Genomic DNA, 13,607 nt, shown 5'->3' on the forward strand with positions numbered 1-13,607 from the left:
TCCCTAACACGGTATGTTTTCAGCAAAAAGTAACGTGTTGGCCACACCACGGCGACATAACGCTCGATGCACATAGAACCCAATATCTGGGGACAACCTACAGAGTAAAACACAATTGTTGCCGTCCTCGTCATCATCAAATAGCTCGGGAAAACACACACAATAACAATGTCAACAAGGTGGAGGAAACATTGGACTATGTCAATGATTGCAAGGTGGAGGCTGAAAGTGTGGACTGAGCCTGAGATCCACAGGAGTCGAGCGTTTAACGGCAGTCCAGCCATAAATATAACCATGTCAAAGAGGCTTGAAAAGAGAACATCAGGGGCAGCTGGATCCCAAAAACAGTAATTTGAGGCATTTGTGGTCGAATTCATCAAGGATGGATCCAACATTTTGCAGATCTGTGAAATGCAACTGGGCATTAATTACCACTGGCAATTAATTAATTTATCAACAATTCAATATCAATTTTTGTACTGATTTGGCAGTTTGGTTGTTGTATTCAGGCTAAATGCAATTTAATGGGTAGATGCTCTAAGACAGGTTGAATCAGCAATTAAGTGATTTGGTTTACACTCACCAAACAGATGAAGTAATGTGCTGACACGAAGGCAGTTGTCTGGTGTAAGCCTATGGTAAAACCATAGGCCTAGCTTAGCTTATGTCTTCACTCAGTTTGTACAGCCGATAGAAGCTGGGAGGGCCATCACTAACGTAAAAATAACAACACTCCCTCACAGTAGACCCTCATTTGATTGAGGATGTCAAAAATCATAGCCTACATTGTCTGAGTGTTATTATACGTCATGTATGTTTCATACAACTGATTTGCATAGTTTCCTATTTAGAACACCTGCAGTAAAGTCACCTTAAGGGAAGGCACATGTGTAATATGGTAGGATATGGAGGCTAGATACATCTATATTCATTTTTTCTGGCCAATCTTCACTGGTTGCCAGTGAGTTATAGGATTGATTTTAAAATCCTCATAACCTGCGTTATATGGTTTGGCACCTGACTATTTAACCCCTTACTGTCCGGCTCGGCCACTCAGATCCTCCAGCCTGGGACTTTTTTGTTCCAGAAAGTAAACTGTCAACTAGGGGTGACCGATCGTTTGCAGCTAGAGCACCCAAGCTTTGGAACAGCCTCCCTTATAACATCAAATCTGCACCATCAGTGGCTGTTTTCAAATCTAGTCTGACCCACTTATATACAATTGCCTTCCTTAATTAGTGAATGATTCCACTACTGGTTAGATGTCTCTGCTAATTTATTATCATTATTATAATTTCTGTTTGTTTATTTTGTCTTGGGTACTGTACTGTATATTTTTCCTTTTGTTTCTTATATTGAGTTAAGTTTGTGTTTGGTAGATTGTCCTTTTATGTATTACTATGTTATCATTATTACTATTATTATTATTATTACTATTATTATTATCATTAATGTTATCATTACTATTGTTTTTTTTTTTGTTTTGTTTTGTTTGTTTGTTTGTCTGTAAAGCACTTTGTGCTCTGTGCTTAAAAAGTGCTATACGAATAAATGTTATTATATTGTCTGAGAGATTCAGTGTGAACAATTGTGACAAATTTTATTATAGATTCATTTTCATGGTTTCACCTGACAGATCACACAACACTGTAGAGAGGCTTTCAAAAGGCCATTCGCAAAACCAGGCAAATGCAACACATTTGTAGACAGGCTATTATGACCGCTGCTAGCGAAGCTATCGAAGTGGTCATATAATGATTGTCAAAGTTTTTTTTTTTTTCCGTCATCTACTTCCTGACTTTTTGGGACACCGAAACACCGGTGCACATGAAATTTGGTGGGTATGTAGCCCCACTAGACTTTTACGGAAACATTTCGTTTCGTCCCCGGGGGCCACCCCCCCCCCCCCCCCCCCCCGTGCTAGGCCCCCCGAACCGCAAAAAAAGCAGTTTTTCCTAAATAACTACCTGAACCGTGGCACTGAGGATGAAGAATCTATTATGGTATGTTGGTCTCAAGGGCCCACATCAACCTCGCCCATAATCACTCATTTGTGATTTGCACCCCCCCGGTAAAAAATGAAAATGCAATATCATTCTGCTTTATTCGCCCCTATCTTCAGTTAAGATGTTCAGAACTGCACCAAATTTTATGTGTATGATTGACCTGGCATTCTCTGGGGGTATGCCAAGTTTCATAGAATTTCATCCATGGGGGGGTCTAAAAAATGTAGGTTATGTGTACATTTAGTGACTGTACACTCATTGGCCTGTAGATGGCGGTGCACACATATACACATGCACACACACATAGGTACGCACATACTATCGGTATTAGAATGGCCGATACATAATTACAAATTCAGTAGGATTAAAAGAAAGCCAAATATTCAACATCATCATCATGGCTGCATTTCCAGTATTGGCGATAAGTAGTCGTTTGTCCACTAGATGGCGCATCGTTGCAGTGAGACGTAATTTTGTTGGAAGTTAAAAGTGGGTTGGAAAAACAATGGACGCTTCCTACAAGGACTGTATTTTACTGCAGAGAACGTCTAATAAGGATAGGACGATGTTCACTTGAAATGTAATTCCCATTTCTTCTTGAAGCCGAAATAAATCTGAGAATGTTTATCGGAAATGCTTGGTTTTTACTGCAGGTACGTTAATCTTATAATATCAATAAGGACCTAGGTACAATAATGTTACCGTTAGCGTTGGTTGAGTGATGGAGGCCAATTTGATTGCATTTGTAGAAAACTATAAATGCGGTTATACCAAGCAAATTGATAGCAGCACTGTAATTGTATCTTTTGACTGTCATTTGTTGCACGTGCTACAAAAATCATTCTGTGCAATGGAAGATTTACCAACGTTACACCGGTCTGATACAGTTTTGCCTACATGCATGAGACTGAGACGCCTGTTTATTTGTTTTAAGTGCGTGCAGGGTGTGAGAGGGGAATCGATGTGCTTTGATTCCATCTTGGTAATTGTAGTCTGTGAGATTAAAAAGCACGTGTGTGTGAAGTATCCCAACAATGACACCTTCATTTCATTATGGCTGCTTTAGCAACACACCATAAGCTACTGTGTAGTGGGTCCCATTAAGTGGCTACTTCATTCGCGCTTTCCTTGACTCATGGAGCTGCGTGAATTTTATTACAACTTTTCGCACGATATGGCAGTTTAAGTCCGCTTGATACTGTAAGGCGTAAGCCATTGGTTTCCAAAGGAGATTTTATTTGTGTCGCCAGCATAGCCTATTGACAATTTATTTTGTAAATAGGCCTACCTTATAGGCCTATCTGTAGCTTAGGGAAGCTAACAGCTTTCTATTAGGATCTAGTTTGTTAGTTACAGTTTTGTCATAACTCCCTGATGCATTTTTGCATTTAGAATAGCCAGAGCGTGGATATCTCAATCGGAAAATTAAACAATATCGGGCGCCTATGGCCTGGGGGTCGTTTCTAGAAAGCATCGTTTGCTAACTTGCGTCGCAACCTTGGTAGTTCGCTCCATCGTTCTTGGATTTGGTGGTTCTAGAAAGGGTAGTTCGAACTCTCAATCGCAAACAAGGAGGCAAAGTTCGGTCATTTGAACTACTGCCCCTAGGCAGTCGCACTTGTGTCGTTCCTTGGTAGTTCCTGTTGGTGTCCGGAGCGCCTAACCAAAAATCACAACCGCCTAACCAAAATTTGCGAAGTGGATGTTTATCTCGTGACTCAATGATTGATCTATCCTGTAGCTTAATTTTGATTAAGACACTGCTCCCCTACTTGGCTCACTCTTGCTATTTATGTTAATTAAAGTATTGCCTTGCTTTTAGTATTATAATCTTCACAGTCCCTAACAACAGCAGTGTTAAATGGTGTAGAGGCTAAAGCAGATGACTTATTATCCCACCCATACAGAAAAATCAAGGGAAAAAATATATTCACATATATGCAGCTACATCCAGCTTATATTTAAATAGATGGCTACAATATATTTAATACATATATAGTACAAGAATGTATATATGCAAGTATATGTGGGACCCAGCAATGTAACATATATGTGGATATCTTACATGAACATATATGGTGAATATATTCAATTAACTTATTTGCACACAGGCAGTGATGGGTGGGGTTTACTTCAAAATACTAGATTGATCTTTTTCCAAGTTTACACTGAATAAGGAGAGGTAAATAGGCCTATTATTTAGACAGAAGTAGCTATTGCACTGGTAAATAGATCACATAAATTCCCATTGAGAGACTGTATAGCCTACTGATAAGCTAGCTAGCAGGCAAACTGAAATGTACTTACTGAACTAAAGCAAAACAACCATGCACAATTATTCCATTAACCTACATCATTTGACTACAACTGAGTCCACAACTGAGACATTGAGATAAATTAATGGACAGAAATTAATATTAAATTGATTTCATTGTTTTAATGTCCTGTCCAACAAAAACATAGTGAAGTTTTACAATGTGAAGTCAAGTGCAAACAGCCTTTTCAAAGCTGTAAATGAGCTTTGCCACTTTTAAGTATATAAGTGTAAATCTTATGTAAACATGGAACTGTAACAGTAGCCTACATTTGCTTTACATTGTGCTGTAGATTACATTGCAGGAGTAGAAAGACGACATAGACTAAATAACCATTATGTATCCTGATGACAAACACACATGTATGTATTAGAATAGATGTAAAACAGACCGATTTTAAAATTGAGAATAATGATATATATATATATATATATATATATATATATATATATATATATATATATATATAAATAAAAACAACAACACTGAATATTTGTGAAAATCTGGCTTTATTTGGTGATCATCGGGACAAATGACTTCAGTCACATTATCATTGAGCACAGTGAGCATTAAATCAGGAGAGAAATTAATAGGTAAATGGAAAGGTATCTTTTTATGTCCATAAAGTAAATGAAAACCCCTGTGTATAGGCTGGGTAAAAAAATCAAACAGACTGCAAACAGCAAAACAAAATATTCACTTTAGTATTATATGTCAAAATATAGTGTGCCTTATTTCTATGTGTATGTAAAATACTTTAGACTACAAATTCTACTCATTTAGCTCATTCACACTTCAAAATCAGATAATCTTTTTAACATAAAATTCAGTTTGTCCTCAGCTACTTCCATTTTTGTCACACTTGTTTGCAACACTGAAGCTTATGACAGCTTGTTATTTGGAGGAGAGACCTTTCACGAGAAATAAAAGCTATTATTGGAGCAAGGGCTGTTATTCATTTGATGGGCCACAACTGAAGATTACATCACATAGATTAAACACAGACATAAATCAACCGCTTGTCTAAACCACATGATTGACAGGCTCAAGCACTGAACGTGGTCATGCAGTCCTCTTGTGCACATGTAGAGACTGCTGCAGAATGGTCAAGGACTGAACAGACGAGGAAACAAATCACCTTCTCCTTGAAAACATATGTAGCTCAGTCTAAGAAAGAAATGATCAGACTACAAATAAGAGCTATACATAAAGCATGTGTTAGTCATGTCTGAGACATTACTTCCAGTCATAAGCCTTCTGTTTTTTTTGCACTACCAGTGCAAGTTACAAGAGGACGTTCAGTGACAACCACCACAACTGGTTCCCTCTCTCATGCTGTGCAATGCACCACTGCATGGCCTGTGCCCTCCTGTATAGTTCAAGCTGCAGTGTTCCCTTTTACAACCTTTCATATGAAATAAATGCTATTGGAGCTTGGAGCAAGTACTACTACTTATTTGATGGACCACAACTAAACCTAAAGCAAAATTACATACACAGACTAACACATAAATAGTCACACCATAAACACCAGTCCCAACAATTACAGTAAATAAGGAGTGATTGACAGGTCTAAGCACTGAACATTGTCATGCAGTCCTGTTGTACACTTGTGGAGATTGTTGAGGGAATGTTGCAGGAATATGGTCAAGGACTGAAAGAAAGTGAAATCATGCGTTAATACTAATTATAGCTTATTAAGGATGCTGCATGTAAGGTAGACATGGAGACCCGAGACTCTTTCACTTACAGTGAGTGATGTTCCTGTGGGTGTTTTCTTGAGGCAACTGCAAAGCTTCCCTTTGCTGTGGAGAGTAAGGAACGAGTAAAGGACACCAGCCATCAGGATTAAACTGAGACAATATGAAATCATGATACATTGAGTGGCCTTAGTGATGTCCTGAACTAAAACTTTTGCTAGAAATGACGCAGGAACGTAACAACTCAGAAGGATGACTGAGATTCGGCGGACTGTTTGAAAAGCTTTCATCTTGATGGGGAGCATCTCATCTCTACCCGGACCTGACTTCTTCAGTGTATAAAGAATTTTAATGTTACATGTGACTAGTGCAGAAACTGAACCCAAATATAGCAATCATTGTGTTTAAGATGGTGTTTGTAATAGAGTTGAGGTTGAATTACTTGGTGCAAATCACCGTAAGGAAAAGCAAAAGACTCACTGCCCAGCTTACTGCACTGCAAACCTCCCTGAACCGATACGTTTTCAGCATTGGGTAATGCGTTGGCCACACCACAGCAATGTAGCGTTCCACACAGATGATGCACATGAACAGAGGGCCTCCAGTGATACTAAACCACATCATAATGTCTCTTGCCTGTCCCAAATACTGTGTGAGCAAAGTAGTCATGAATATGTCGAAAATGTGAAAGAAGCACTGAATCATGTTTAAGATGGAGACGTTGAGGTTGAGGATGTCGATAGGTACGTTGGACAGTATGATCCAAAGGTGGCGCATGACAAGGATACATTACATTACATTACATTTGGCTGACGCTTTTTAGCCAAAGCGACTAACAACATAGTAAACAGTTTAAGTTTTAGAGCAGTTCTCAACAATTTTAGGACAATTTAAAAACATTAGAGTACAGTAAGAATAAGTGCATCAGTGAGTGCTGTTTTTAACAGTTACTTGTCAGTTTGAGACGGCTGGTGAGTGCTAGGATCAGTAAGACTTGTTGTAAGTGTTGCTATGAGAGGAGATGTTCTCTAAAGAGCTGGGTCTTCAGGAGTTTTCTGAAAATGGAGAAGGATGTCTCTGCCCTTGTAGGAGCTGGCAGTGTGTTCCACCAACGAGGAACAACAGATGAGAAAAGTTTGGATTGGCTTGAGCGTACCGGTGGTAGAGTTAGACGTCGTTCGTCTGAGGAGCGCAGCGGTCTGGAGGTAGCGTATGTCTGTATGAGGGCATTCAAGTAGGTGGGAGCAGAACCGGAGACTACTTTGTAGGTAAGCGTTAGAGCCTTGAATTTGATGCGGGCCGCCATAGGTAGCCAGTGTAGCTGGATGAGCAGCGGGGTAACATGTGCCCTTTTGGGTTGGTTGTAGACCAGGCGTGCCGCCGCGTTCTGGATCATCTGAAGTGGTTTCACTGTGCAGGCTGGGAGACCTGTCAGGAGGGCATTGCAGTAGTCGAGTCGTGAGATGACTATTGCCTGAACCAGAAGTTGGGTAGCATCTTGAGTCAAGTAAGTCCTGATTTTCCGTATGTTGTAGAGTGCGAAACGGCAAGACCGAGTGACTGAGGCAACATGATCTGAGAAGTTTAGTTGGTTGTCGAGAACAACTCCTAGATTTTTTGCAGTCCTGGTAGGTGAAACAGACAGGGAGTCAAATTTGATGTTGATGTCGTGATGTATGGTAGGTTTAGCTGGGAGGACCAGCAGTTCAGTCTTTGAGAGGATACAAGGATACAAGGAAGTTTATTGTCACATGCATATAGTTACTGGAAGTAAGAAATGCAGTGAAATTATGTCTGGTGTCAGCCTATTTGTGCAAAGTGGGGGGGGGGGGGGGAGTATTTGAGTAAGCTGACGCATCATGTTGGGGATGTGTGTTGGAGAAGCTTCCTGATGAAATAATGTGCTGTGTATGTAGGGGAGAGGGGGGGCAGTGTGCAGCAAGTAGAGGAGGCTTACTGTAGCAAGCAGTGTGCTGTATGTATGTGAGGTGATGACAGTGATGATGTAAGTGTGTGTGTTTTTTGTGTGTGTGTTGGGGATGGGGGGCAGAAAGGCTAGGCGATCAAGGACATAGGTAGATGGAGGAGAAATCAAAAATAATAAATAAAAAGTTCTATGGAGATGTGCAAAAGTTGGAGAAAGTCAGATGTGTGTGTGTGTGTGTGTGTTTTGACGTGTGATGAAATAAGAAAATAAATAAAAGGTCTATAGCATAGGGTGAGGGATGTAAAAGTGCTAAAAGTCTTGTAGGTGTGTGTGTGTGTGTGTGTGTGGGGGGGGGGGGGGGGGGGTCATGAGTGCTGAGGAGTGAATGAGTGCAAAGTCAGCATAGTGTGAGTTCAGAGTTGGGAAATGTTTGAGAGTGCTGAAGAGTGAATGTGTGCAAAGTCAGTATAGTGTGAGTTCAGAGTTCGGATGGCCTGGGGATAAAAACTTCTCCTGGGTCTCTCAGTTCTGGCTTTGTGACTACATAGGCGTCTTCTTGATTTCAGCGGTAGGAATAATCCATTGTTAGGATGAGAAGAGTCCTTCAGAATCTTTTGGGCTCTTAGGAGTACTCTTCTGGAATAGATATCTTGTAGAGCAGGGAGTTGAGTTCTTATAGTACGTTCAGCTGAGCGCACTACTCTCTGCAGAGTACTACAATCTCTAACTGTGGAGTTCCCATACCAGGTGATGATGCTACCAGTTAGAACACTCTCAACCGCTGAAGTGTAGAAGGCCTTCATGATGGATGTAGAAACTTTGAGTAGAGTTGTTGTCTGGACTTCTTCAGAACATATTGAGTGTTAACAGTCCATGTTAGGTCTTCAGTAATGTGGACACCAAGGTATTTAAAACTTGTGACTCTCTCTACAGGTTGCCCGCTGATCATTAGTGGGGTATAACTGTAGTTCTGCTGCTGCCTTCTGTAATCCACTACCATTTCCTTGGTTTTATTGATATTCAGTGTCAAGCTGTTAGATTGACACCACAGTGCCACCTCATCAACCTGATCCAAGTAGAGCTGTTCATTGTTGTTACTAATCAGGCCCAAGATCACTGTGTCATCTGCAAACTTGATGATGGAGGTATGACTATTGGCAGTCCCAGAACACGCAGTTATGTCAAAAATGCACATGAAGATTTGATGTCCAAGTGGATATGGGCATCGGAAATGTGTCAAATTTGCTGGATCACTTGAGTTCAGAAAGTAATCCATTTGCCATTGAAGCTGAATATCTCTCAAAAGAAATTAATCCCTGTCCACAAAAAAAAAAAAAAACTTCCAAGGCAGTGAAGACTTATGGACCTTAAGGAAAAAAACAGGCAATTTTACAAGTTTTTAAGAATTATGGAACAAGTTAGAGAAGCGACAGATGATGTACAAGGTGTTTTATACAAGACATACTGATACAATCAATTAAAGCTACAGTTGGCAAGATTTTCTGATCATATTCACTTAATCCGACACTATGCTCCGACAGAACAACATAAATCAGCCGGTTTTAGAAGAAAACTCGCACCTCTATCTTCACCTAGAGCTTGTTATTTGTTGTGCAAAAATCCACAGCTCCTGGTTCTTCTGGTCCAATCAGAGCAGGGCTGTGTGAGATCTGACTGTCAATCACAGTCTGGTGCAGTCTGGTGCGCACTGACGAGCACAAACTCAATGAGAGGGTGCTCGGTGGTAGTGGGGGAGGGGCATGAGAGTTGTAAACATTCAAAATTTTGGCTCCTCAATCTGTCCCCTCAATCTGTCAGACTTGCCAAGTTTTTTTTAACATGTATATAATGCAAACTAGAACATCAGATAACCTCAAGAGATCCTGATTTGACTCGGTCCCATTCATCATACTTGCCTGAATGATTTGAATGGAGCGAATTGATTTATGGTGCTGAAACATTTTGGTTTGGATTATTTTGCATGCTCTCTAATAACATGGCACGCAACAGTGTGAGAAACAAAATCATTAAGATTGATGTATCTGTCTTGTGAAACTACAACTAAATATTATTTGATGGGGTTTAGGATAACTATGGAGAACGTTGATTTATCTTTGAAATGTTGGTAGTCATGCTCATAAGTTTACATACCCTGGCAGAATATATGAAATATTGGCCAGTTTTTTTAAAATATGACTGATCACAAAGAAAACCTTTTATTTAGGGATAGTGGTCAGGTGAAGCCATTTTATCACATAACTGTGTGTGCCCTTTTTAAATAATAATGACAATTGAAATGACTATTATGGGTAAGTTTCCTCATCTATGGCATTGATTGTAATTGTGTAGCCTACAGTATAAATAGTCAATGAGTTTCATAGCACTTATGGACCTCTGCACATTTGCAGGAAAAGGTAGTTGAACTGTATAAATCAGGAAAAGGATATACAAAGACATCCAAAGATTTGAAAATGCCAGTCAGAAGTGTTCAAAGTCTGATAAAGAAGTGGATAATTAGTGGTTGATACCAAGTCATGGGCAGGCAGACCAACAAAGATTTCAGCCTCGGGATGGAAAGAAAAAACCTCAAGCTTCTTCAGATGAAATACAGGATTCACTGCAAGAAAGTGATGTGACTGCTTCAGTCAGGTTTCCAGAAACAAGCCAGTACTGTGCTAGTTCCGCAAAACAGTACCTAGACGAGCATCAGAACTTCCAGAACAAAGTCAGTTGGAGAGCAAAATTGAGAGTCATAAAATGCTTCTCTAGAACCCAACCTTTGTTGCTAGGACAGGATTTATGCAGGTCTGCATTTGATGAGAATTCCTTCATTAACACTACCGTAATTTCCCAACTAGCCGCGGTTTATACATAGATTTTGCAAAATTTATTCAGCTATGAGGTTAATACATGGGAGCAGTTAATATGGTCTAAATATGGTTTTGTTTTTTTTAACTTGCATAAAACACTACCCTGCGGCTTATACACAATGCGGCTAATACACAGGACATTACTGTATTACACAGCATTACACAGACGGATGACGTTCAAAACACGGTACAAAATGTACACATTTCTCTCCATTAGAGTATATTGATTTTATTTGAATTAACATCATGTCAAATGATAAAATGTTGCTATTTTACAAGGCGTGAGAGGACAGATTCTTGTTTTTTACAATGTAAAGTGCAAACAGTCTTTTCAAAGATGTCCACCTGTGAAATCTTTGGCATCAGTTGTACAAGTCAGCTGCATTGTTTGGTAATGAAGAAAAACAAAACTGATATGGACATTTTTTTCTTGTTGATGACAACTACTGAAATCAATCTTAACTGAATATAATCTCTTGCAGTACTTTGAACTAACCAAACATGTATAGAGTGTTTGCAATCACAGAGAGCACTGATGTGACTTTATACATTCTTGGGTGCATTATTTGCAACAGCATAATTGCCAAAGACTATTTGCTGGTAAATAATAATTGAGTAATTTTATGTCTTTGAATTATCCACTTAAGGAAGAATAGTGTAGTACAAAATTGTGTAAAAATGACATAAAAAAGACATAAATGTCATACACATTACAAATATTCATATATTTGTAGCTTCATATATGGATTAAAAGATGTAGAAAAAATGCAGAGGTTTATATTAGCACAGCAGAGGACACAAATGGCCCTCTCCTTGAAAATATGCTCAGTCTCAGTCTTAGAAAAGAAAGAATTCGACTACAAATAAGAGCTAAAGCATGCGTTAGTCATGTCTGAGACATTACTTCCAGTCATAAGCCTTCTGATTTTTTTGCACTACCAGTGCAAGTCACAAGAGGACGCTCAGTGACAACCACCACAACTATGTCTTCCCTCTCTCATGTTATGCAGTGCACCATATTGTGTGGCCTGTGCCCTCCTGTATAGTTCAAGCAAGCGTTCCCTTTTAGATACATATTGCGATATACACACTTAAGAGTCACGATCAATGGTTCTGGTCCGAGGCCCAGAAGTTAAGGCACAATTGATGAAATGTTTAAAAAAAAATTGTTTTGATGTTATTGGTAGAACATTTTCACTGAAAACATTCAAATGTTTAAAAAGACACTTGTGGATCTACAGATTTCTTCAATGTGTCTCAAACATGTGCTGTGAATGTATATCACACTTGACAATTCCAGTTACTTACTAAACATTTCTAACACTACTCTTACTAGTAGCCATGTCATTGCAATCTCAACATCTCCCAACATCATCCTCTGCTGGTACATAAGAAATTAGCAGGTCAAGGGCACCTGCAAATGGATCTCATAACACTTTGTCAGTTTCTTCCTTAATAAGAAAAAGATTAAATGAAATAATAAATTAATACCTCAAAAGAAGTTACATTTTAAGTAAATGTGAAATTTCCAAAAAAAGTAGAAAAGGGAAAAAAATCCAGTTTATTCTTCAGCTGTGTATGAATATCTAGAGGAAAAAAGTTCAAACATAAACATTAATGATGGAATGGCTAATATCACAAAGATCTCTAGCAAAAGCTTCTGCCAAAATATTGCTGAGATTATGGCCATTATATCATCAAGGTGAGTTGTTTCCACAAGTCAATTATATCTTGTTTCTCCCGCCTGAATGGATGCTCTAATGGGCATCTTTTAAAAGCACTTCAGCTTTTTTCAGAAATAATTCTTTTGGATGATTGATCATACATTCAGCCATAAAAAACATTTAGGATTGATAATAATTTAAATTCTGCGATGACAGAAAAGATAGAAAAGAAAGAAATAAAAGTCAGTTCTTGGTCCAGTTGTCCTTTTAGGCAATAATTTCCAGTATTGCTTAATTTTTCTTGTATAGGAGGTCTGAATTTGGTTGTAAAGGCTCCATTTGGACTTGTTTGTGCTTGGGTAGCAATGCAGGGCAGGTTGATGAGTATGGAATTTTCTTTCAAGTTCATCTGGGTCCATGTTAGCCCCTGTGTCCTTTGATGCCTCTCCAAAACTATGCATGGCTGTGGACAGTGATACTCGATAGATCATTCCGAATGATTTCATTGACTGTGGATGAAACACAGATAACAACATATTTTTAAGTCCAGAGTGGGCTGACATTTGATACTGGCATATCATTTAAACTTTAATCAATCAACAACAACAACAACAACACATATTTAAATATAAATAGTCAAATTGAAGAACTGCTCTCTCGTCAATAAACCATAATCTCAGCAATATACTGTAGTGCATTTTATGAGCATTAAACCTGTTAAATCATTAAACCTGTGCATAATTTCAACATTCATTCAACCATTTGTCCATCCATCTTCCCTTGTAGCCAAATGAGGAGTGTGAACTGATGTCCACTTGTTTTTCAGAGACTAATCGTCTATATCTACCCCCACACTCCTCCTTCTCACTCTCTCCTTCCCTTCTGCTTCTTCCTGCCCTCTGCCACTGCTCGGGTTCTCACACACTGCTGTGGTGACCGCATGCGTCCCTATCTGCTGTGTTCTTTGGCTTGCCTTGGAGAGGAAATGACCCAAGGAGTGGATCGAGAAGCCCGAGCGGGAACCCAGTGCTACACAAACAGTCCTCCTCCACACATGGCGCCGGACAAGCACTGGAGATGGGGCAAAGGCTCTGCATATACTGTAGTGACAGGGTGTACAGTTAG

The 13,607-nt window shown here is 39.3% G+C and overlaps 2 protein-coding genes across 3 annotated transcripts in view; one reads left to right on the plus strand and one right to left on the minus strand.

The window, feature by feature from the left end:
- slc52a2 (solute carrier family 52 member 2) overlaps positions 1-8,624 on the plus strand; it is a 39,556-nt gene extending 30,932 nt beyond the window's left edge. Inside the window, exons 6-7 of the transcript XR_006026078.1 lie at positions 8,411-8,413; positions 8,614-8,624. The gene's annotated coding sequence lies outside the window, so the exon portion shown is untranslated. The remainder of the gene's footprint in view (positions 1-8,410; positions 8,414-8,613) is intronic.
- A 2,407-nt stretch (positions 8,625-11,031) lies between these two features.
- nfatc1 (nuclear factor of activated T cells 1) overlaps positions 11,032-13,607 on the minus strand; it is a 32,264-nt gene continuing 29,688 nt past the window's right edge. For both annotated transcript variants that reach the window (XM_042076178.1, XM_042076177.1), the window contains one exon: positions 11,032-12,991. In XM_042076178.1, the coding sequence (XP_041932112.1) occupies positions 12,936-12,991 (56 nt within the window). In that variant the 3' untranslated portion in view covers positions 11,032-12,935. The remainder of the gene's footprint in view (positions 12,992-13,607) is intronic.

This window comes from Alosa sapidissima, chromosome 21 (assembly GCF_018492685.1).
Source record: "Alosa sapidissima isolate fAloSap1 chromosome 21, fAloSap1.pri, whole genome shotgun sequence".
Taxonomy (NCBI): domain Eukaryota; kingdom Metazoa; phylum Chordata; class Actinopteri; order Clupeiformes; family Clupeidae; genus Alosa; species Alosa sapidissima.